This window comes from Catharus ustulatus, chromosome 14 (assembly GCF_009819885.2).
Source record: "Catharus ustulatus isolate bCatUst1 chromosome 14, bCatUst1.pri.v2, whole genome shotgun sequence".
Lineage (NCBI taxonomy): Eukaryota > Metazoa > Chordata > Aves > Passeriformes > Turdidae > Catharus > Catharus ustulatus.
The window spans coordinates 2107822-2133604 of NC_046234.1; the positions used below are offsets into that span (position 1 = coordinate 2107822).

Here is a 25783-nt window from a genome sequence, read left to right on the forward strand (position 1 = left end):
ATAGCTGCTTGTATCAATCAACACTGCAAACACCAAGTTGGATCCTTGTTTCCTCCCACATGCAAAGGGACTTAGCTAAATTTCTTCAAGCAAGATTTCAAGAAAGTATTTATCACTGCTGATGTAATTACAGAAGTACTTCTGAAAACCCACAAAGGCTGAGGGATCTAATCAGTAAGTGGAAAACTACAGCATAATATCAAATAAAATGTCTACAGTCAAAATACTCCACTTGGTAAAGGTCACATATTCCCTGCCTTGAGGAACAGCAGAGCACACTTTGTATGCAGGCAGGTGAGAGTTTAGCCTATATTATGTGAGGGGATTTTGATAAATATTCTAACCTATTTTGACAAAGGGTGGCCAATATGGCAAAGCTGCTCACTGTGGTTCATAGCAGCAGTTTGATATTAAAAACTGACCAGTAAGAAATTTGATAGGCTGGCCCAAAATGCTGACAGTTATTAACCTTGAGTAGCTCCTGGAAATGGGATGCCCTGGGCAGTCACCACTGCCAGGGAGAGTCCTCAAATCCCCAGAAGGTGGCTGCAGACCACTCTGCCTGCGATACCCAGCTCCTTTCTCCCCACTCTCTGTACTTGTCTCTTCCATTAAGGCTTTATCCACTCATTTCAAACAAAACAAATATATTCACTGTTGTGTAAAGGCTCATCTACATTTCCTGTGAGCTATTTTCGTCAGCAGCACTCTATTAAAGTTATTTCAAAGTAAACTAGAGAGAGAAAGAGCAGAGACTGTGTAGCACTATATCATGTGTCTTCTCAAACCAGTTAAATCTCAGCAAGAAGTTAAAATAAAAAAAATCTATTTAAAACTAGATTAAGCTCAAGCTGCTAAAGCATAATAAATTGCTCTATTTTAACTGACTGAACTGTGCACACTTAGAATACAAGGGCATAATTCATTTGGGTTTATGCAATTGTTCAGTCTACTTTTCTCCCATTTCACCCATCACCAGATGAGAGAACTTGTCAGGCAAAATTGTAGTTAATGATGTTTAATAGTGGCTAAACCAGACAGACTTGTTTATTTCTTTTCTTCTTTTATGTTGCTTTACTCTCACTGAAATAAGGAAAATATTACATGAAAAACTTCTATATTATTTGCAGGAAAAGCTTTCATTACCAATGCCAGGTAACATAAAGCTTTACCTGATTTATACAGCAATCTATATAAATCTACTTTTATGTTTTATTTGATTCTAGCCATTAGGCTGTGCTAGGAAGTAATTTTAAAATATGTATCATAGTGGCAATTCACTGTACTATACCAAATTAATCTACATAAATCTATATCTGTATGCAGGGAATCAACGTGGTAACATCACCAGTATGGAGGACGAATGGATACCAATAATTCTACTTGTAGGCTTTCTAAAATGTTCAAGCTTTCTCTAACTAGTTGGCAGAATACAAATGTCCCCCATTGACCAAATTCCCCATCTAAATTAGTTGTACCATCATTAGCATAGCTTTTGCATTCTAAATTTCCGAATATGAAACTGCATATTAGGAGAGGTATTTCCTCTTTATGACTGATCACTCATAAAGTCAGAGAGCTGGAGAATGAATGGGCTGTTTGGAACAGCACATCCTTTAAAAAAACCTGTATTCCTTACTGATTTAGGTTCCTTACATAGCTGAGGCCAGTGTTCTCTGCACAGCTGAATGAGGCCACCTGGCAAAGTAGGAGCATATCAGCATTCTGACTGCTTTTCTTTTGTTTGAACATTACCTCAGTGGCTGCACACTAAACGATGTGAACTTGATGGGCTTGACTATGACCTCAGCTAAACCGAACAATATGAAGCTGGCACTTCTGTAATCTCAGGCTTGCTATTTTTCATTTTATTTTTCACCTGATTTGTATTAAGATGTGGTTCAAATTTTAAAATAAAAATAAAAAGGGTCCTTCTGCATTCCAAATCAATCAGCAAATGCTGCCATGCCAGAAGGCAGGCTTCATCTGCCTCTTCACACCACATTTGGTAGATCCCTGACTTATGAGAGGTTGATTTCTAAATGTTTATGCAGAAAGAAATGCTTTACACATCCGCTCCTTCTCAGATAGCCTTCGGGGATTACTGGCAATACTTTTTTTTTTTTTGCCTGCCTTCCAGGTTTTCTCCTTGTGGATACATAAAGACAGAGTGACAGCAGGAGTAGGCGCAACTCACAGCAAGCAGCTTATTACTGATATTAACTACATGAGATAAGTTGGACATCTATCTTTACTTTTAGCAAGTTCTAGAAGGATAAACATGAATGTCAATGTGTGCTGCCCCATGGACAGTGTACTGGCACTCTTTAATACTCCCCACCCATTGCTGGGCTTCTGTCACTTTTGTCTGGGCTACATTTCAGCCTCGAGTCACAAGGGTTCAAAACACAGTCAATTAATCAAACGGCTTCTATGAACACTGCAGTTCAATAATGGTTTCCTATTCAACATAAGCAAGGAAATGAAAGCAGGGGGTTAACGTGAAGATAGCTAGGTTACCTATTCAACATAAGCAAGGAAATGAAAGCAGGGGGTTAACGTGAAGATAGCTAGGTTACATGTGGAGCTTTAAGCAGCAATCCTTGATCAGCCATCATCAGACAGTGCATTTTATTGGAGCAGTTATTTTATGTGAGACAAAAGAACAAACCCAGGATGTTTACGGCCTGATCTTGCTCTCAATAAAGTCAAGTCAAGCTCTTCTGTTGACTTATGCCTACTAGTTCAGGATCTTTGATCTTGGCAATAAAATTAACACAGCAACAGAAAACAACAGAGAGAGACAGAAAAGCTCCCTTAGAATGCTCTGTGTTTACACTGAGGAAGATAGAGGATTCAAGTTTGAGGTGAAAGAATGACTCCCAAGAGGAGGGGGACTGGGTATGGGACACCGTGGCCAACATGCTGAAGTGATGAGGAAAGGGGTACATCAGTGCAACAGGCTTATATGTGTTGCATCAGTTGAATGAGTTGTATGAGGTTTGCAAAGCTGCTGACCCCAGCAGGTGGGAGTGGAAGGTCCAAATTGCTCAGTCTTTGCTGCCCAAATGTGACCTTCGAAATGGGGTGGGAAGTAGTGTGCTTAGTCTGCCAGTCACCCCTTTAGGAGGGCTTTTCTCTGTCTCAGCTCTAGAAAAGTGCTGGGATTCTGCTTTGTATCCTCCAACTCTTCTAAAAAGGGGCTGAAAAAACCCTTCAAAGCAGTGTGAGAATTCTTTTTGATGCGATAAAAACAGTAAATATGTGTTTCTAACCACTGAAGACAGCAAGCTTTGGAGGGCTTAAATGGAAAAAGCTAGTTTAGATTGAGCCAATTCTGGGTATTGCCACACATGTCAAATAGCACTTCACTTGACAAATGGTCCCAAAGAAATCTCTGGAGCTATTCAGGGGATACGGTGATGTTTGGTATGAGTAAGGAGATTAGAATCTGGCCCTTGCTTTATTTTCAGAGAAATTTTAAACATGTGTTTGTTCTAATTTTCCCTGCCTTCTAGGATTGCTGGTATTCACTTGGCTCGGCTTTAGAGGCAGACGGATGGGAAAAACAACACAGTAAAGAAAATTATAAGCTCTCTAATATATGACCAAAATAGCTTTTTTCCCCCTGTAAAATATGTGGCATAAATGAATTCCACAATGATGCTATGTGTTATAGAAATTTTATTGGCACTCATTTGGGATTACCCGCATAACTCACTTGTGAGTTCACTACTTGTGGGTAATGCACTCATCCCAAATGCATGCTAAACACCAGCTTATGTAAAAAGTCCTATTAGAGCTTAACAGAGATTAAACTAACAGATTTTTTAACAGATTTAACTAAACAGATTCTTTTCTTAGAGCACAGAGGTTTCCACAGAAATTACAAAAATCTTAGTCTATAGGAGGCAATGTTTTCATTGGGTTTATTTTTATAATCCCTTATTAAATTCTATAAATTCTTAACCAGTGACATGCATATTCTCTCTGCAATTTTACTGTTTTCCTCTCCCTATGCACAATTTTGTGTAGCATCACAGACACTTGACTGCACTGAGAGAACACAGGCCCCGGTGTGAGGTCAGTAAAAACACAGTGTGTAGGAATCCTTGCATTAGCAACTCTACTTTCTAAACTGAAAAAGGCAGGGAACAAACGGGAAAAAACATTGTTTGTATTTACAGACTGAGAACAGAGACATAACTTCCTAAAGGTCATACAGGAAGTCCCTGTTAAAGCTGGAATGAAAATTAAATTGCTCCTGAGCACCAATCTAATGTCTTAACAACAAATTTATTTTCCCCCAACATCTGTGTATTTTTTTCATCTCCTGTATTCCATGCTCATTCCTGTACCATTTGAACATCTCTCTCTAGCATTGTGACATCATTAGTAGCTGTTTTGACTTAAAGCATCACCCTTCCCCCAACCTGGAGCAAGTTCATAAAGAAAGCTGCAACAGAAACAGGGACAGAGTTGATGCTGGCTGGGCACAGTTAAGCTGCTTTTCCTGTTTCTTTTCCTGCTTTCCCCTGTTTTCTTCTTTGAATGTCTTCTGACTCATGATGACGCTTCTATACAGGCAACATTTAAACCTCCTGTGCTGCCAAGTTCAACCTGAAATACCATCACCACCCAGAGGAGTTCCTCTGCACACTTCTGTGCTTGCAACCACACATCCTTCTTGGACAAAACTGGGGAGAATTTCTGTAATTAGCCTAAGATATCTTTTCATTTTCCCCCTGAAACAAATGGAAAAGAGGGCAGGATGACACCCAAAGTAGCTAATTGTTTTCTCTAAGTAATTTCACGATTATAAGCCGCACCATTTTGACTAAAATTTTGGTCCGAACCCAAAGTGCGGTTTATAATCAGGTGTGCCTTATATATGGACAAAGAACAAAAAGTTGCTGTTTTAGTTTGGAGGACAGGTGTCTGCTGAGAAAGGCAGGAACTTCTCTTTGAAATGGAGAATGTAAACCCCCTCTCTCCAAATTATTATAATTTGGAAATCAAGGGGCTTTCAGGCAAAAATATGGAAATTAGGAATAACAGTTCTTTTCTAGGGAAATTAAAATAGAAATACAATACTACAAAGAAACAAACTCCAAACCCTGACAAAGTCAGAGTACAACCTGACACCCCGTCAGGCAGGGTGTTGGCAGCAGTCCCATTAAATGGTGGCTGCATCCTCCTGCAGTGACAGATGTGGCTCAGTTGGAGCAGTGCTCCTGTAGAAGGTGCAGTTTCCCTCTGGAGGTCCAGTGGTGATGTGGAGAAATCCCGTTTTCCACTGGAGTCCAGTGGAGAAAGGGGCTCCCTTAGTGTCCCAAAGCCTCTGTTTTTATCTTGGTAAGAAATGTTGGGCTCTTCCCCCTGGCTGGAGCAACTTTCAATGGGATGCAGTAATTTTATCAGTCACACAGTGGGACTCAATGGGCCATTAGCAGACAATGACTCCCTGGAGGAAGGATGGGTTGTGAAAAGATAAAGAACAATGCCCTGCCTGGTTTCAGTGGATGGCCCATTAGCAGATCATCTGCCATTGAGATAAGGATCACTGCCCCCACCGTCAACAGATGGTGATAGAACAGATACCTTTTATCACACTCTGTATTGTAACATGCGGCTTATAATCAGGTGCGGCTTATATATGGACAAAAAACCAAAAAGTTGCTGAAACCCAGAAGTGCGGCTTATACTCAGTGCGGCTTATAATCATGAAATTACTGTAAATATTTCCTCTCAATATTCAGATGAATGTTCTCTGGCAATTTATGACCAAAAATAAAATTTTAGGCAATATTTTATGGATGATATTTTTCTATTAACTCACATATGACAGAACTCTAAAACTTAATATTAATTAAGGTTAATCCTTAAAAGAAGCACCAAATATACCATTATAGTAAAAGATTGAAATTAAAGAAAATGCTTTGGTAATTTGCTAGGCATACTGAGTATTATTGTGATATAGTTTGATCTCCAAGGAATGTGGAAACAGTAAATAAGGAAAAATTACTCTCTTTCTAATTTTTAGAATGATTTCCTACCTAAAGAAACACATATCACTTGATTTTTAGTCACTTCAGAGCATGTAACTTTCTCTAAAATCTAAAGAACCTACCTGGTATCAACAATCTCAGCAGTGCCTAATAAAAGCACAAACTGCACTTAATTTATGTGATGAGTAGCTATAAGTTATCAACCCCAGATTTTTGCGTAGAAATTAAATATTCAGTTTTTCTTTACTAGTTCAAGCAGGATTTTTCTCCCTTGATTGTGCAGCCTTGACAGTGGGGGTAAACGAGTCAAGTCAATCTTCTTGTAAGAAACTGCATCATGGAGGATGCTGGGAGGAGGAGAGACACAGAGAAGTCAGAGAGGTGCAAAGTTTACAGACTTTCAGAGCATTCTCAGTTGTCAATACAAGAATAAACATGTCATCTGTTTTCACTGAACCCACTGGTAGAGCTATCAAATTGCTGAAAAAAAAATTATTTGATTATTTTTAGCCTAGGCAAGCCCATTACTGAAATGGATTAGAGCAAGAGTGCAAAGTGCCTGAATCAACAGAACTGATCTGATGTGCTGGATCAATGCTAAGGGAAAGCTGTAGGAAGGACAGACACACACACATTCTGCTTAGAATACACTGGAAAAGAAACGTCAAAGGACTGGTCAATCTGGCAAAGGGGATAGAAAGAAAGAAGGTAATAAAGCAATAATCACAGGTCATGCTCTGGAATTACCCAAAATCTGCAGTGTTTTGTAGGGATTTTAAACAGCACATTTAGAAAATTTCTCAGGAATTAGGAGAGCAGGGCCAATACGGTTAAACTCTGTGTAATGTGTCCAAGGATCTTCCGCCCTAGTGCCCAAGGGCTGCCCCTGAACTTATGACTGAACTTTTCAAATGTAAAAAGAAGGCAGTCATTTGAGAAAATCTTATTATGGAAAAAGGCCTAAAAATAAAGCTGCTTTTATAACACTAGGGACCAAAGTCCGCCCCTCCCCCCCCCCCCCGCCCCAGACCCTCTATGAACCAAACTTTGCCAAGAGTATTTAATGAGAAGTTTTCAAGCCATAACAGGGCCTGGTTTGCCTGCAGGGACTGGGGAGGCTGGAGCTGACCACACACAGAGTGACCACGTTATCCAAACAGTGGGGCCATGGGAGTAGCATCCACGAGTGAAGGGAAGGAACAGGAATTGCTCTTTCCCGTGCCAGCTCAGCTTCACACCTCTGAGGCTGGAAGGTCGTGTCCCCAGCACGTCCTGGTGTGTCAAAAGGGGGTTTTTACCTGGTGCTGAGCATGCAGCACCGGAGCACAGAAACCCCAGCACCTTGTCCTGCTCCTGGGCCACTGTGGGCCATGGGGAGACAACAGCTCTGCCCTGGGAAGCTCTACTGCACAGGGACACCAGAGACCTTCCCACGGCTCTCATCCTCATGGCACTTTGGGATATCACCCCAGTCGCACTGGCTCAGCCACAGCTTCAGGGATAGCTTGGCATATTGGCTTTCAGGAGAAGGGAGAAGAATTCATTGCAAGCTTATGTTTTCCTGGACTATTTACATAAAGCATGAGATCAAATTAAAAAGCCCTCCACCTCTATAATTCAAAACATTGTGGCAGTGCAGGACACTATTAATGTTGCATTTATACAGATACCCACTGCCTGAGATTGTGGGCACTTGAACGGTGAAAATATCTATGAGAAAGAGTGGGAGTTGTGTGCTACGTAACATCAAAGAGTAAAACAGGCAATTTTTTTTAAAGAGAACTACCTAAATCATGGATGTTTCTAAGAGGGCTATATAGGCCAAGAACTCCATCTTGTTCTTTTTTTTTTTGCAGATGACATTCCAGCAGTCATTGTTAAATAGCTCCAGCATGCTAATCTGCAATGTTATGTCACCAGAAAACAGAAAATGCCCAGAAACACTCAAAAAACATGGCTCTTGAAATATCCTGCAGATGAATGAGTTGGTAAATTCACTGAGATGACATTTATGACTAAGTGTACTGGGATCTTGCTCCACTGTTAATTCATCCAGTTCATCCAGCAGTAAGTCCACTACAGTTTATACTTGTAGTAGATTCAGCTTTTGGGTGTCACATATGAAAACACCAACCTGATTTCAAAAATTTCAACTTTAATTCCAATTTCAGTCAGACTACACCACAAAGAAACAATCTGTCATCCCTTATACCAAACAGAATTCTGCTGTTGCTTTATAAACATCCTTCAGGAACTCCATCCTAAAGGCACTTGCCACTGAAGTCCCAGCCTGGTCAGGCATGAGATCACACCCACATGAGGTTACAACCAGGAGCTGGCAACACAGCACAGTTGTGTCTACCTCCAATCCTCCCTTTTCCTCAGCAAGAAATTTTGTTTTAACACAATTTGAAGATTTTCTTGACAAAACCCCAGTAGGTCTCCTACAGGTGCATGCCTGTGAACGCCAAGACACATTGGCACCATCTGGACTGAAGGGAATGCACTTGGGAGCTGCTGCAGTACCCTGAGGGCTGGCATGGGCAGGCACAGCAAATCCCAGCACACAGGAAATAAAGAAAATGTGCATGCCTTTCTGTATGGAAAACATGACAGATCTATGACAATCCTACTGCACTCTGCTCAGAAGCTTTGTGGGACTTGGTGCTCACCAGCACTGAATAATCTGCAGTTTTGCAGTTTTTAACCTTGAATGCTTAATTCTGCACCCCTGCTTCATTCTGCTTGCTTATGCAGTTCAAAACCCAGTGAAGTCAACTGCAGTTTGAGTATCCAGATACTAAGTCTAAACATGGAGGTTTTTTTCCGGAGTACAAGCTCTGAAGCTGTAAATTATTAATATTAATAATGGAAAAAATCTGTTATGTATAAAGAATGTAAGTAAACAGTAACAACCATTTAAGTTTGTTAATCTGAGAATTTCTTTTTTCTAATTCTCTTTCATAAACAAAATATTTTTTTCATCAGGCAATATTCATTATATTCATCCTTGGTGTAGTTACAAGGCAAAAAATGTGGATTATTGATGATATAGATCATAACGACTCTTTCCAAGCCATTATCATTTATCATTTAAATGTGTATTCAATGAGCTTTAATCTGCAAATTTTTCACGCTTGGGAGACATTATGATTTAACAGATTCATTGTGTTTGCTTTATTCTTTTTTTAATACAATACATGGCACATGTTCTGCAGACTACACATGAAGTAATTTTACCTATCAGAATGGTCTTTTAAAAAACTTACTAGAGAACAGCAGCTGATTCTTAAGGCCTCCGGTCTCCAGAAACACAACAGTGCTGGAACACTATATCATTATACTAATAAATGAGTCTTGCAAAATCTTCATAACCTGGTATACTGGCCTTTCTTCTGAAAAGTCTCAGTCTCCCATTACTTCTAGGACAGCACCTCAAGCAATCACACTTGAGATTTCAACTATATAAATTTTTTCTAATCTCCTAAACAGGTACTTTTTCTAGTGATTTAGACTAAGCAAACAAAATCAATGAATGCTCTCTCATTGGTATTAATCAGTCTGAGTTGTGTACCATGTATTACCAGGGATCCAAGCAATTATCAGTCCTTGTGTGTGGTTTTTTTTTTACTGACCAGAGTCAATTAATAATAAGAATAGCAGTTAACACTTTGGCCAAAGCAAAAGAGCACAGAAAGTTCTGTCCTTTGGAAAAGGAAGGTGATACTGGATTTTTAGGTCAGTGTTTGCATAGCTGCACAAAACTGCAAGAAATTTTGGCAATTGGCAATACATGAGTTCTTACCAGGTTTTGGCTACAGTAGATTAATTCCATATCCAGATTGTATATAATTCACTTAACACCCTTTCTTATTCAAGTTTTGAAATTTCCTGAACAAAATTCCTCTGAAAGGGACCTGCACCCTCTCTGAGCAAACTCCCCTTGTCACCAGGAGCACTGCTATTTGCCGTGAAAGACAGATGGGTATATGCAGACAAGCTCATCAACCCACAATTCAGACATCCCATGGTTGTGATCTCCTGCTCCTTCTTGACATCATCCCTGACTGCTGGTGGTGGGAAGGCTCCCCAGCCAGGCGTGAGGCAGGATGCCAACAAGGGCTCAGAACTGTTCCTGTAGCACAGCTTCCCCCATGCCTTTTCTATTTACAGCAGGCTGCTCTGAGCTGGTTCTGGCTTCTGACATGGAGACAAGTGACATGCACATGACTGACAGACGTGCCAAGATTAGTTAGAAACTGTGGCCTCCAAAACATCTGTAAGACACTGTGCTCCCCCTGGGGAAGCAGCCAAAGCCCTGCTGCCCTGGAGCAGCTGGAGCTCACCAAGTAACCAGTGGGCTTCAGAGCGAGGAGGCTCTACCTGCCCCAGGAGAGGAGCTCTGGCCACCCTGGGGCCATGCCTGCAGGCAGCTGAAAGGAATGATAGTGCTGAAGGCTTTTCTCATTATCCCTCACAATACTGTAACACCACAAAAAGCCAGTGGAAAGCTGTGGCAGGACTGCTGGACACATGTGAGGTGCATGGGGGCACTTTCATTCTGTTCTCAAGAATGGTTTGCTCCATGCTCACATATTAGTGAATTATTCACAGATTTTATGAGGACAGCTGACTTTTCCTTTAAACACAAGTATTTTCAAGTATTAAAAGATATGCATTTAAAAATAAAAAAGGAATCATCTCTTGGGCTTAACACAAAATAATCTCACATAAAATGAAGTATCTTTTAACAGCACACATCTACTGTATGGCACGGGTCTCTTAACTTCATGCTTATGAGTTAAGGAAACAGCCCCTTGGTGGATTACTTTTCATAGTTTGCTCAGTAATGTGTTTACAAAGCCATTGTTGCAACTAGATGCTTATATATTTTGATATACAGTCTGCACTACAACAGTACATCTTCAGAGGTTTCATGCTTATTTCAAAAACCTATTTAAATGGTTCTTTACCTGCCCTCCCAGCAAAACACAAGTTTATTGCCGTATACTCCAGGGCTCCATAGTCCAGTCTGATAAGTAATTAAGGCAGAATTAGTGGTGTTTTGCAGGACATGGAAACAGTGACAAGTGTAGAGCTGGATGGGCCAAATTAATTTCTGACAGCAACTCCTCTAAAGTAACTAACTTACTCTAGGAATTAATTTGACACTTGAAATTTCAAATAATGGCCTCTATTTTTAACTGTCTAAAGCACATAACTCAGAGCACGAGGAATATTAAGTGGTTTTCATTTTCCTTTGTTAAAAAACTGCATATCTACGCACTCACTTTCTACTGTGTATCGAGTGTCTACTCCAGAAATGGGGGTTTTGTTAAGACAATATTGCATTATTTGTTAAGATAATATAATGCATTATTTCAATGCAACCTGCACTTGCTGAATGCTTATCTGCCTTGATAATGGACACTATTAGTGATAAACATTTCTCTAAACCATGCAATGAACAATACAAACCCCATTAAGCAAAATTTTGTGTTTGTAAATATCCACATTTCCTCTGATCCTGTAATTCTATGCTACACTGATACATAACAAATCCAGTACATGGGCAGTACAGTCTTAAGAAAATCAAAGGCAGTATTTTTCTGTGCATGCCTTCTACTCAAACTTAGACTCCAAACATGGTCTTGCAATTTGGACATAAGCTTTGGCAAAACTACCTCTTCAGAAATTTTACCCATAGTGGTTAAATTTTCACCTAGCTCTATATGGTACCTACAATCTAATCTGATTGTGCAGAGTTATTTAACTCTACACAACAGCTAATCCAATTCAACCTCATTTGTCCATTAAGAAACATCCTTTTTCTGATATGGCAAATCTATATTTTTATGGGTTTTGGTGTGGTTTTTTTTGTCAAGAAGGCAGCAATCCCCACCAGGACTCTAGAAGGATAGGCCTAGCTGCTGCTAGGATGCAGCATTCCCTTGTGTTACAGGGTTGTTCTGGTCCTTTGTGAACCTGGGAAGGTGAGCAGGGCCCTCAGAGCATCCTCAGCACCCTGGGGAGAGTGAGGAAAGCCACAGGTTTACATGAGATTGTCTTGCAAACTGACTTTCCAGATTATTTGATTTTGGGATGAGGGAGATTCCTGGAAAAAGGGAAAAAGCAGGAAATCCTTTAGGTGACCCTGAGTACCTTCTTCCTTCAGGCTATAGCTGCATGCTACTCTCCATGGGGAAAAAAACAACCTCCTTTAGCAGTGAAGGACTTGCACTATTATCTCCCTCTGACTGTTGCATTGATTAGATTGGAAAATGAGTAACTTTTATCATACTTGATCTGAAATAGCACTATCTAGCTTATGTTTATCCCTTTCCGTCTACAGGACAGATAATTGCATGGATCCTTGGAGTCAGACGAGACACTGTGATGTCTATTTTGATCCCTGGTTTCAGGTTAAAGGAGAAGAAAATAGAAAGTTAACCTGTGATTTAACACTGGCCACTTTCTGGCTCCTGCTGCCAGTCTGGTCTGGGGGTTCAGACCTTTGCAAGTGCATGTCTGGCTCCCTTCTCATCATTCAGGTTCACTTGCTGCCACCTCAAATGTCAGAGTCTGCTGGATTCAGCAGCGCGACCTCTGAATTGTAACAGATTTTTGCCTAAAAAAAATCAAGTCACAATTTTTTTTGCATTTTGCTTGTCTGTTCGCTTTTCATTTCTCTCTCTTTTTTTTTTTTTTTTTTGGTACAGAGAAAGGCAGATTATTTCAATTAAGAGCCTGCCACTGACATTTGTAAGCAACCTTTCTTCAGTTCAGTGCAGCAGTTGCAGTTTTAAGTTTCTCCCTGCTTCTGTCAGGATCTAATTTTCAAGGCCCGTTGCCATGGCAGCAAGTTGGAATTTTAATCCAGTACTAAAGGTCAAGACAGGTCACCAGTTTCAGTTCCTCTTCAATCTCCCCATAAGGAGCCACAAAAAGAAGCTGAGATAAAGGTCTGACCAAACAAAAAATTCCAGTCTAGCACACAGCCAGACTTGAAGCTCTGTGATTTGTATAGGCTTTCAAATTTGTCTGTAACTATTGAAATTCATGCTACATCAAATATGGGCAGCACTGATTCGCATTCCTCACTCTGCAAAAAAGCACATCTATGTCCTTAAAACACAGTTGTGTGCATTTAAGTAAGCAGGGACACCCAAAAAGCAAATACTTATTAGAGTCTAACAGGTAAATAGCTGAGAAAGCAATCCTCTCATCACTACAGACATTTACTGCTTCTGCAGACTCAGATGAGCCTGATAGCTGCACTTACATCTTTCTTGATAATATGAGGTAGATGAGTCAACATCTTTCTTTCCAAACCTCGAAGCATCTTTTTGTGAAGCATTTTGACTAAACAAGACTTTCCAGTAAGGGACAATTTTCTAAAAGCTAAATCACTTCCTCAACATGGATATTAATTAAACAATTGGTTTGTACCTACTGAAGTAAGGCTATTAGACATCTCCTTCCTCCTCCTGGGCTATTTCATTTTGTTGAAAAGCAGCATTTGCAGCATTAGGTAAGTCCCAAATCACATTTTTCTGAGATGTATGGACACGAGTGAAGCAGTTCTTCCTCTGGGAATTTAAAGCAGTAATTAGCCCAGCAGAGGGGAATATATTCCTTTTTGTCGTTTGGGAGGATGTATTTGTGAGGTACAACTATTCTGAAGCTGTGGGCTCTCCAAGACAGAGGATAATGCAGTGAGCCCCGTGGGGTGTTGTGAGAACTTCACTTCATAAAAAATAAGCCTTCTGGCCAGAAAATTGATAGGTTTTGGAGCCCTGCTGAGCCCTCTGCCCAAAGGATAATAGTAGCAGTAGAAGTTCCTCTGGACAGAGACTGTGAAGCTGAGAAAAATATGGTGGATTATTGGGGCTGTCAGAGGGATTCAGAGGAAAGATGCAAAGGATTAATTTGGAGTATTAGGAAAAATGGCTGTTAGTCTTACCTAGGGTATTCAGGAAACAAATTGGGAGTTTCAAGCCCACTCTGGTATTATGAATACCAAGCTTCCTGTCAAAATCCGTTCTTCTCTCAAACTTTTCACCCATTTCTGATTATGACTGTTTTGCAGCACAGTGCAGATGAATCTGGGTGACAATTTTCTCTGTCTCAGGCTACTAAAGCCGACAAAGCCAGTAAGCCATGACAGGAAGAATGAAAGGGACTGGAGCAAAGGGCGTAAGGAAGAAAAAAGGCAGAGAGAAAAATGGTTTGGCTCTGGACTAGAAATTTACTGACAGATCAGAGTTAAGACAAAGGGAGCATGGTGACGTCCAAATTATGGTAGCCAGAAAGCCAAGTGAGAATTCATTTGTATGTCTTTTATCAGCAGCTGTGGGGGTCACAAAACAAATGGGTGGGAGAGGGACTGAGTGTGGTGGCTTCCTCTGCTCTACCCTGATTTACATTTTTGGATTTACTGAGTACATTTGTTTTTCAAAATGAATGTTTGAAGTTGCGCTGAAGTTCGGAAGTGACTCCATCCCACAGAAATGTAAATTGGGAAGTCAATTTGAGACTGCCTTAAGCCATAAAGGCACAACATATGCTGCCGCCTGTAAAAAAGCTCTTTAAATACAAGGAAACTTGTGGCAGATTTGCAGTCTAACCACTTTCCAAAATGGGAATTGATATGCAGCAGACAGGGAAATACATCAGGAATCCAAACATGTTACTGTGTCGTTTACCTCTCTCTATTAATGCTGACATTTCAGTGGTTGCAGTTCAGTGACTGCATGCACTCAGCAGTGACACAGGAGTGCATCCTGCTTGAGAACAAGTATTTCAACTGCTACTCATTAGTAAGGGCAAATAAATGTTGAATTTTTAATTGGGAGGGTTATACAGTATCAGAGGAAATTCAAATGGTTCAGTGCTCACTTGAGCCACAATCAGCAATGCTGGCAAGAATACAGTTGGTTAGCTTGTTTCAGGCAGTCTTAAAGGCAGTAAGTCTCTGATAGGCAAGAAAAATTATTAAAAATTGATCAGCAAAATATCACAGAATTAATTTAGTTCCGTTCCCACAATTTATAAAACTGATTTATAAACATGCCAGGAAAAAGAGATCATGGAAAAGACCGTATTAGGAAATAACTTTATTTTGACAGGGAGGTTAAACTGTATGTGAGGCAGCTGAATAATGAAAATAAATTAAAAGTCTAATTTAGAAATTATTTTGAATAATGGGCTTATCTTCAAAGATACAAAGTTTTTAATTATGACACTGGATTTTCACATATTTCACGTCAGCTGAAATATTTTGCAAGTTTGCTTCTACAGGCAACTGTCCATAGGAAACACTTGTACATTTTATTCCAAATTACTTCATGTTTTGCTCAAAGGCAAAGCCTTCAGGAATGAGGAACAAAGCAACAGTCTTCACTATCATTGTTTCAATCCCAAGAACTTACACGGGAAAACGATTCAAAGAAAACTTCTAGCTTACAAAACAAAACAAAACAATAAATATGAAAGATGAGTGACTTTTCTCAAAAGAGACCCTTCTATTTTCATCTGCTGTTTGTCCCTTTAATATAGTGCACTGGAGCTCTCTAAAGATTAATGGAGTTCCAATTACATGCCACTGTTGTTTCATTTATCATAATTTGTACATGGCAGTGTGAGGCCCTTGTAGTCATGACTTTTCCAGTTTACCCAGAGGGAATATCTCTGGAACTTCCTACTTCTAACAAACAGCTGGCTGACACCACTGCAGGCTCAACTAGTGTTTGCTATAGTCAGCTAAAAACTGTAATTATCAATACGAACATTTCAGCTTCTCCTGTGTATTACACCTGGGTTGCAATGTGACTGCAGTACTGGTAGAGAGTAGATACATAAATAGAAACCTGCTTCCAATGCCAGTTGGAGATGAATTTTAAATTTTTGGTTCCTGGTACATTTTTGGAAATTATGCATGAATGCTGAATGAATCCCTTTTTTTTGCTGTTGTTGTTAACGGATTTCTTTCCAGGTTAAGAATTCATCAGTGTTTCTTGATTTGAATGTTCTGAACAGTTCTGTATAACAACATTACTTGTTGTCGCAATATTCAATACTTGGTGTAAAATCCTCTTGATGTCTGATTACTCTCCATAAGGACCTCACGCTGATTCATTTCAAACTGAGAATTACCTTTAATTCATAGCTTGCCTATGCTGCCAAATTTTGTTTTCTATGTTTCCAGGTGGTTGTCCCTGACACAGAGGAGATTTTCCAAAAAGCCATTAGATACTTATGAAAAATATTTAGATGTTGAGAAGCACATTTCCATTTTCAAACACGCTTCCATCAAGTATTATGATAATATTTGGGATTAGAAAAGTACTGGTATTTTTAAAATTTTTTTGGAACTGTGAAATGAAATCCTGGCCCAACTGAAAGCAGTGCTGAACACACTTAGAAAAATCCTTGCTGCAATGCCACAAAAAGATTTTCAGCTGCTTGCTTTAGTTTTAAGCTCACTGTATTAAGCTGCTTTCTAGTCCCCACACAGGTTGTGTATCATTAAGCATGATGGATAACAAAAACTCCATGAAGATAAAACAAGTTGGTTTTGTCTGATCCATAAAAATTTGCTGCTCTAAGGTTTTAATGGTTTCCGGTAGTTCACTGAGCCCATGAGAAGAGCCTTTTAATACTGTATTAATACAGTAAGTATAGGAAGTAATTTTATGACAGGGGAAGAATACCATTATGATTACATTCTTCTTTTTAGCTAGGCTTTTATGGAAACTACTCAAGTCTACTCTGCAGTATGATTTCGAAACACAGGATGTGCTTGATTAAAAAGGTTCTGGGTAGTTTCCAACTGGACAAAGGCCAAATGCTAACAACCAAAACAGAACAAAAAGACTGGATGTTTGAGGATGACATATTTGCAATGGCAATTATATAACAGAAACCCAAATCATGAGCTGAGTCCATGCCCTCAAATTCATGGCAGCTGACAGAAAATCCTTTGCAGTGCAATTGGTTGCACGTTATCTGTTCTTGCTTACTACACTTCATAACAAACAATCAGAGCAGACTGGCTAAAAACTGACTGTGCAATGCCCAGCAGAGATGTACAGTGAATTTGAAATCACTAAAAGGGAAACCAAGTGCTGCAGTTTTACACAACGTGACTTTAGCTGTGAAAATTCACCACAGCACACACACATGCATGCACATCAATGTTCAAAATTTCATTTTCAACATTTTTGGGTGCAACTTAGGATCTGAGGTTAGTTACTAAGTACATGTTCTCATGTACAACATAGGTGCAGAATTTAGACACGATCCTAACTACTCTATCTTCTATTTTACCCGCTGCACTGGGGATTTGGTTTATTCAGCACGTGGATGTAACAAAGTATACTGAAACATCATAAAAAGGATGAAATTTGTATTTCAGAAAGCTTTACTTGGACAAGAAACCATACATCTTGCATTCCTCTATATACAATAGCAACACATGGGTAAACTAATCCACCTTGCAGTATGTCACCTTCATTTGTCCCCCGGAAGTGTGTACCTGAAAGGTTTTCTTGCAAAAATCATACATCCCTTTGGCCTGATCTTCTATGAGGCCAGTGTCCCTACACCTGAACTCTGTAGTGATTTACAGACAGCTTGGCTGCTGGAGCAGGATGCAGCATCCTGAAGGTAAAGTATCTGTTCTGCATTCAGTCCTCAACCTGTCATGGTGTAACTCAGCGAAATGCTGAATGCAAGCACATTATCACCAACTCCTTTGGATCTCTAACAAAGCCACTGCAATTTACAGGACTGTCACTAGGACCAAAGTAAATGGAAAAGATAATTTAAGTTTCACATAAATTGTACATGAACTTAAAAAGTTGGGTAACAGCTAGAAACATATCCAGGTTAAAATGACTCTGACAAAGCATACAGGTGAACAGAGTAAAATTCAGCCAGATTTGATCAAACTGACGTATGGATGACAGATCCTATTGACAAAATATGTAATTGGTGGGGGATACAGTTTTAAAGTCAGTAAGGCCACACTGTGTGGCTGAGAGCATAGCAATAGATGATACTGGGGATAAGCTGGACTGCCATTTCACTCATACACTCCAATATCCCCAAAACCGACCAATATTAGAAAAACTAAATCCCACTTTATACAACTGCAATCTGATAAACACTCTATCATTAAACACACAAAGACTTCAGGAGCTGTTGACCTATCAGGGTTTGTTTGGACTGCACTATCCAGCTCTACTTGATACTATTACGTCTTTCTCTCCCACTACTGCTTTAATTTCATTATGTGCTCAAGTACTGCAATTCCCCGTGACGGTGGTGGTAACTGCACACACACAGATCAGAAGAAACACATTGGCCTTGTAATACCAAGCCTCACAGTGGACAGCCTTCTAACCTCCCAAAGCCCTGTGGAAATTCTTAGAAGCTGCCTTAACAATTTTTCTGCAGTAAAAGAGAAAAAGTGATTCTAATGGGTTAGCTGATCTTCATTTGGAAGCTAAAAATAAAAGTAGCTTTATTGCAGCTCTGATCTCTCATGTGTAAAATCTATCACCTACCGTAAGAAGGCAGTTCATTGCAGCAGAAGTCTGATTGATAGTACTGGAACTTTAGATCAAGCAGCAGAATAGAGAACAACTGGCTCATAAAATGTACTCACTGTCTTTGGGTTTTATATCAGGCTTCCTATAGAGAGCTCTGGTCCCATTAAATGCACTATATACCACTGAGCTCTGAAGCACTGTTCTTTTGAAATTTAGCTTATAACTATAAACCATGATTGACAAGTCTATTACTGTTGGTTACAAACTATTGAAATATTGTCTTTTATGGTACACTCACTGAAATATTTTTCACAGTGAAATCCAAATACATTTGCTTTTAGGGAAAAATAATTTGAAGATGAAGATGCAATATTTTTTCTTTTTTTTTAATGGAATGTGCTTGATGTTAGATTTGGATCACTTTGATGTTCTGAAACACGAATGCACCAATTCTGCTACCAAGAACTGTGGGTACAGTGGCTAGAGTCTTCATAAAAAAACAAGTCATTACTGGAAACCAAACCAACCAAAGCACAAAACTTAGTTTGTTACTAACTTTAATAAATAAATGCTATTCGTGCAAATTAATCTAAATATCAGTACCCTTCCTATCCAGTTCTCATTTAATCTGAAAAAAAGTATTTAATTTTAAAATTTGATCATTTGCTCTGTCACAATTTTGTCAGGGCTTACTCAACCAACTGTATTTGGATGAGTACTTCCATGACTTGAGTTTATGAGTAAAGAACTGGACCTTCAGAGCCTTCTGAGTACATCAGTGGCTTCAGCATCTCTCACACAATCACAGACACACCACTGAACTCCAACAAGCCCTTTCATGTATATAGACTTGCACTAAAAATATTTAGTATATTTAAATATATTTAAATTAATTTTTAAAACTTGTGTAGGTATCTCCACACTGTTTTTTTATCCCTAAAGCAATTTTTGAAATTGTGTCTTTAGTAGATTAAGGGCAACCACTAGAATAATTATGAAGTAATTTTAAATGAACATATTGTATTTACACAACTGTCAGTTAAGCTAGTGCAGTTCTACATTCAGTACTTCAGAACACTTAACACTAAAAAGCCCAGCAGTCCTTAACTGAAATCAGATCCATATATTTTCATAAGTATACAACAATAGCCTACTGTTCAAAGTTGCTATTTAGCTCCTGTTTGGAAATTAGAGAAACTGGGATAAAAGAAAACAACAATTCAGTCTCCACTCACTGCTACACTACTGCAGCCTTACACCAGAGAAGCATCAAAGAAAAATGGTTTAGCACAATGAAGAATTAGCTCTTTCACAATTTTCAACTGTCATATTTATAGATCATCTGTGATTTTCAGTTGTTTCAAAGTGTATGAAACTCAAGACCAGCTTTTCAACACCAGCTAGGAGCATCATTCCGTATGATGTGTTTTACTCTCTCTCACTGTATGAATGTAAAAATTCCTGCATCATCTGCTCTTTGGGTTGCATTTTCTATTGTAAGAGGCTTAGTATCTGATGAGAGAAGCATAAAAGTGATTTAATTTTGGCAAGCTGTAGAACTAAAATCAGCATTATTTCTGCTTAATAAACTCATCTTTCACACATACCTCTGTTAGCTAATGCTTAAAAAGAAGAAACGGTAATAAGCACTGGAAATATAAAACTGGTTTATGGCTAATTTTTAAGGACTACAGAGAACACCTGAACACCAGGACAAGATTATGAGCAGAGGTAGGTTTTAGTTACCTTTGGAGAAATAAGTTCATTCTTTATGATAAATTTAAAATGAGATTTAAAGCTTGAAATAATAATACTTACGACTTCTGTGGCACTGACTTAGTTGCAACTTTCCCTGCTGGATCACTCCACTCTGCAAACAAAGAAACACATTTTGAAATGTCAAAAGATTACTGTAGAATTAAAATGCACCCAAAGCTGTCAGCCCATGTAATTATACTTAGTTTCACAACATGCCACAATGCATAACATGTAATAAAAAATGGAACTGATCTGCTTTAGCACCACAGAAATTAATTATTTAGCCTTTGTTTTAATGACGTTAAGCAGACAAAAAAACAAAAACCAAAAAAACAAGCCCTGACTGTTAGGACTAGGATGATAAAGACCTACTTTGTACATTGTATCCTGAGGTCAGATGTTGGGAGTCCTACAAAGAAGAACACACAAAATGTCAGCTTTAGTTAAATAAGATGAAGAAGGTAAGATATATCTTGGCTTGCCAGATTAAGGGCACTGGCGTTATACAAACAGGGAAGGAGATGGCACAGGGCAAGGATCATGGGATTGTTAAGGCAGCACCAGGGACATTAGTTTAGAGAAGCATTAACTGTGGAGACAGAGCACCACTGCAGACCCTTCAGAGCTCAGGCAAGAGCATGTCCTCAGCTGCTGTAAATCTACACCCCCTGCTTTATGGAGACACTGCCCAGATTTACACCCACAGCAGCCCAAGCCTTTCCCAGGCTTGGCCATGGATGTGTGTAGGAGCCATCCAGGATGTACAATTTAGAACACAGCATGCATGCAGCTATGCATTAAATTCAGTGCCATTGCCTTTCTTCTGTTTGATCTCACTGCCTGGAAATACGGTGATCTTTTATTGGTAGTCACTGTTTTTATCTGGACTGTGACACACAGAATTTGCTAAAGATGCAGGAAGTAGATCTTCACATGATGGAAACTGGTCCAAATCCAATGAAATCAATGGAAGTACAAACACTTAAAACCAGCAAAGAATCTGGCTTGCAACACTGAGTATGCTAATGCCAGGATTCTTGTTGGCTCACAATAACTAAGCTGTTTCCTTAATGTCGCAGTGTTTTCTGGCTTAGTTTTTCTCTAGGCTCTGTAGTCCACAGTGATTGTCATCAGCTTTCCTTCCAAGCCAAGTTTGATAAGTTGAAATTAAGGTGTTATTTACAACCTCATCCTACAGTCAGACACTTCTTTGCTGGAAGTGTTAGTTCTGTAGGATGGTAAAGTCATTAAAGCCCTTATTGCACTTCCTCTTAGGGCATTACTAGTTCCTAATAATATATTGTGCTGTCGATCAGTCTCTTGTGAAGTAAATAATGCCCTAAGAGTAAACATGGAACTTTAAATTCGAATGTCAAAAGGGAAAATTGTTTGATAAGTTCCACCTCTTTCATCATACTTTTAAAGTGTATGTTTCTCATGAGAATACCTTTATTTTAACAGCTATATTAAAAATAAAATATATTTTACTTGATGTAGAAAGACTCCTATAACAATAGAGATAAAAAAACTCACTTTGCTTCCACTGGGTCTTCTACAGCTTTAAATAAGCAGTTCTACTAATAGCAATAGCCTCAATGGGAATTTCCAACTAAAAATAGTATCAGATTTTTTAAAATGGGACCAATAACAAAAATAAACTCTCCAGCAAAGAGCACTCAGCAGAACAGATTGCTAATCAGGTCACTGGTAATAGCCCACTTGTACCTTGCTTGGGATAGAAAACTTGGTCTGCTCAGCCTTGCCAGGAGTGTGAATAGCAGTAAGAGGAGGAGGCCAGGAATGGGTCATCTCCTAGGGAAGGAAGAAAAAAGTTTAGAAAACAAATTCATGTACATAAAGAACAAAGAGAGCTCAAAATGGTCACATCTGCTCCACTGAGCCTGGAGATGCAATTGCTGAAGGAATGGGCCCTATCACCTCACACCTTTAGGTCACAGATGAACACCTCAACAACCCCACAGGCAGGACTTCCTCAGAATGCAAGTGGGGACAGGTTTTACTCTTGAAAATTGTGACCATCCATGTCTTCATCAGAGGGCACCTGGCTTTACCTCTGTGGTCAGCCTGCCAAGCTGTATGAATAGAGCAGGGTTTTACCTGCAGAGCCCAAGCAGGAAGGGTGCTACCAGTGTGAGTGCATGCTGGCAAGATGCAGCCCTATTCAAGATTTCAGAGTGGTAAAATAAACAAGAGGCAGATCTAGAAAAATGTGGAATGGGCTTGCAGCGTGAATGCCTGGTATAGCAGAGAGCAGGGACAGCACCACGGCATCCTCCTGTAGCACTGGCCATAGGTTCTTACTGTGGTAAGCAATGTCACAGCCTCAGCATTACTGATTCCACTTTACAATGATGGACGGAGAAATCAGGTGACTTACACAGATACTCAGAAAGTCTGTACTTAACCAGGAAATCCAAGTCTCCAGTGAAACTTGCCTTACCAGACCATTTAAGTAAAAACCATCAATTTTAGTATCAGAGTGTTTATTCATCATTTGTACACTCATGTCCCAGTTATCTTTAAATAAACGACCTGGGTGCCCATGTCTATGAAACACCAGCAGAGGAGCAGCACACACCTGCTCCTTCTCACTGCAGGGAACTGCTACCCCAGCAAGCCTGACAGGAGCACACTGGGGCTCATGCTCAGTGGAGCAGGGGGAAGATCATTAAACCCAAGGAACTGTACAAGTGCTAGTTTAGGCAGAGCTTGTAAATGCCCTTCTAATGAATGGGTTTTATGGGAAACACTGCTTCTTTCTCGCTTATCTTTGCTTTTAATTTAATAAATATTCTGAGAGGCATTAATAGTTGTCTCTGACATTCTGTTGTATCTTTCCCTGGTTGTTTTTCTTTGGCTAAAAAACTCAGAAAGAATTCTTTCTTGAGACAAAGAAGGCAAAGAGCAGAAGAGAATTTGATCTTGGGAATCTTATACGCAATGGCCTGACTGCAGTAAACTACACTTCCCAGTTGCTATTATACACTGGTCAAACCCAGGATTAGTCACAATGAAGTTCATAAACAGGCCAGTTTCTGTAACACGACAACCACTCCAATGCCCCACCAATAAAAACGTAACATAATGCAATTGATTAAGAAAATATAGGTGTTGTCAAAAGGGTGTGTGGTGGGTGCATTTTGGCTAAACACGTGCCTCGGGTGGCTACAGCTGATACTAATTATAGTTCACTGAAGACAGAGCCAGCAAGTTTCAGAACTACAGTTGTCCCTCCCAAATTATATGTCATACAGGAGGTCAGGAGAGAGAAAGGAAAACTATGCCCCAGGGTCCTCAGTCAGTGGGACAGGCAGGACATAAACTTCCTTGGAAAGATGGGCCAGACTGCACTCCTGAAAGAACTTCTGGGTTTGTGCTGTGGAGCCCAGGGCCTGTTTTCACTGGACACACTGCCAGGGATGGGGCAAAGCTGTAACTTGCTATAAGTAAAATTCCTGCTTTACTGCATGCTAAAGAAGCAATCCTTGAGATCAATGATCACAAGCAGCCATTCTCTTGGAATCATCGTGAGTGAAGGAAGTCCTTGTTGAAGTGGTCCCATTTCCTAAAGCCCAAATGGTGGCAGTGAGGAGGAAGGGAGCAATTGTTGAATGGCTCACCCCTCCTGGTGTGCGAGGTTGTGGCAGCACAGTGCCATGACAGGAAGAGCACTATTAAATGGCATTGATTGTCTGACCTCTGCACAGGAGAAGGCACTCATGAACTTTTCTGTGGGATAATATAATCCAAATCCTGTGTGTCTTGGCCAAAGCCTATGCCATAGAGGTTGCTTTGTGGCAAATCTCTTCATAGCAAAATGACAAAACAGAGACTGTATCACATAATTGAAAGAGGGCCAGGCATTCTGACTGAAGGCAGAAATAAAGAATATTCTAGAACTGCAATTATAAGCTTGACCTCAGTCTCTTCCTGCCCACATAGAAAATGCTGTACAGAGAACCTGGGAATCATGGGGAGGTGATGCCAGCAAACACTTCAGAATATTGCCTGTCAAAACACATGTAGTAACCACTGCCTACCTACTTGGCAAGCTGAAGTGTAAGCAAACCTAGTCATCTCCCTATTCGGGCACATGTGAACATAAAACAGTGGAGAAAAGAGCCTGCTATTATTTGAGGAAATTCAATTACAAGGTAAAAAATCCTGCCTTCAGTGAGGTTAGGACTATCCAATCTCTGTGTTCACAGAGTGACCTCCTGAGCACCAAAATCTCTTACAAAGGTACAATCTAGCTACACTGAAGCATTTCACTTCAATTCTCACTGCAATGAAAATTATTGGACAGAAAATTCCAGATAAGATCACACATGCATGACAGCATAAACATTTAAAGCTCAGCATATATATAAACCAACACTGTGTGTGGAAGAGTGACAAAGTACACAGTTAGCTAAAGAAACGTACCTACATCTACCTACAGACAGGTGCCAGAGCGCTGTTGACCAAAGAACCTTGAACGGTGGTAGGGAAAGTTTTGAGTTTACTCATCTGAAAAATGTCACTTCAAAATGTCTGGGCAGCAACCACCACACAGCTGCATGTTCCAGTCACACAGAGCTGACCTGCAGAAGGACATGCACAAATTGCACTGCACTGTTGTCAGTGAAGGGTCAAAATCCCAACCCCACACCCTGCAGGGATGTGACCGCTTAGCTCACTCCTACTCATTCCTTAAGCACAGGTAAGTTACTCTGGAGCATCACAAGGAAAGGTGTAATTTGTTTAATAAGCCACATGACTTCACCATTCTTTCTTGCACCCCAATTTCTTCTGGAGGCCCCTTATCTTTAAGTACTTGCTAAGCTCTATTTTGTTTAGCTCGTGATCTGATATATCTATTTTCTAACATGTTAAGACTATAAAGAGCCACACAGATAGACAGTGTGTGTTGTGTATGCATCTCGTTAAGATGTGTCTGTAATATTGGGGTTAGCGCCAACGTAAGTGCAGATGACCATGGCTTATGGCTGTGGGAAAACCTTTGCAGGAGTGGTGAGTAATAAACCACCCCAGAATCCTCCAGTTCCAGTATGTTGATCATTACCAGGAAGTTCTCTGCTTCCCTTGTTATCATTGGTTCCTTGTTGCTGCAATAATTTCAATATTCCTAATCACCGTTCTTTACTGGACCCCCTCCCTAAACCCCACTCTAATTCCTCCCCTCCTCCACGTTTATAAAAACCCCTGCCATGCCCTAACACCTGCTTTTGTCCATTTGCCCTCATGGAGGGAACTAGGCTCCCTGTACCATCTTTGCTGGTTCGTTCAGTACAAACTGTTCTGATTGCTGTTTGTTATTTTCCAGTATTAAAGTTTTTTATTTCCTGAACAATCGTGTCAGATTCTCTTTCTGCATAAAATCACCCAGTTCAGTGCAGTCTCCAGCCCTAACAGCCGGGCTAGGAAGGAGGATTGGAGACT

The 25783-nt window shown here is 39.9% G+C and overlaps 1 protein-coding gene across 5 annotated transcripts in view; it reads right to left on the minus strand.

Moving 5' to 3' along the window:
* The window catches only part of AFF2 (AF4/FMR2 family member 2), a 340514-nt gene that overhangs the window by 111286 nt on the left and 203445 nt on the right, over positions 1-25783 (minus strand). For all 5 annotated transcript variants that reach the window (XM_033072136.1, XM_033072135.1, XM_033072139.1 and 2 more), the window contains exons 5-7: positions 22046-22132; positions 20693-20729; positions 20381-20432 (exon numbers count right to left, since the gene is read on the minus strand). In XM_033072136.1, coding sequence (XP_032928027.1) covers positions 20381-20432; positions 20693-20729; positions 22046-22132 — 176 coding nt within the window. The remainder of the gene's footprint in view (positions 1-20380; positions 20433-20692; positions 20730-22045; positions 22133-25783) is intronic.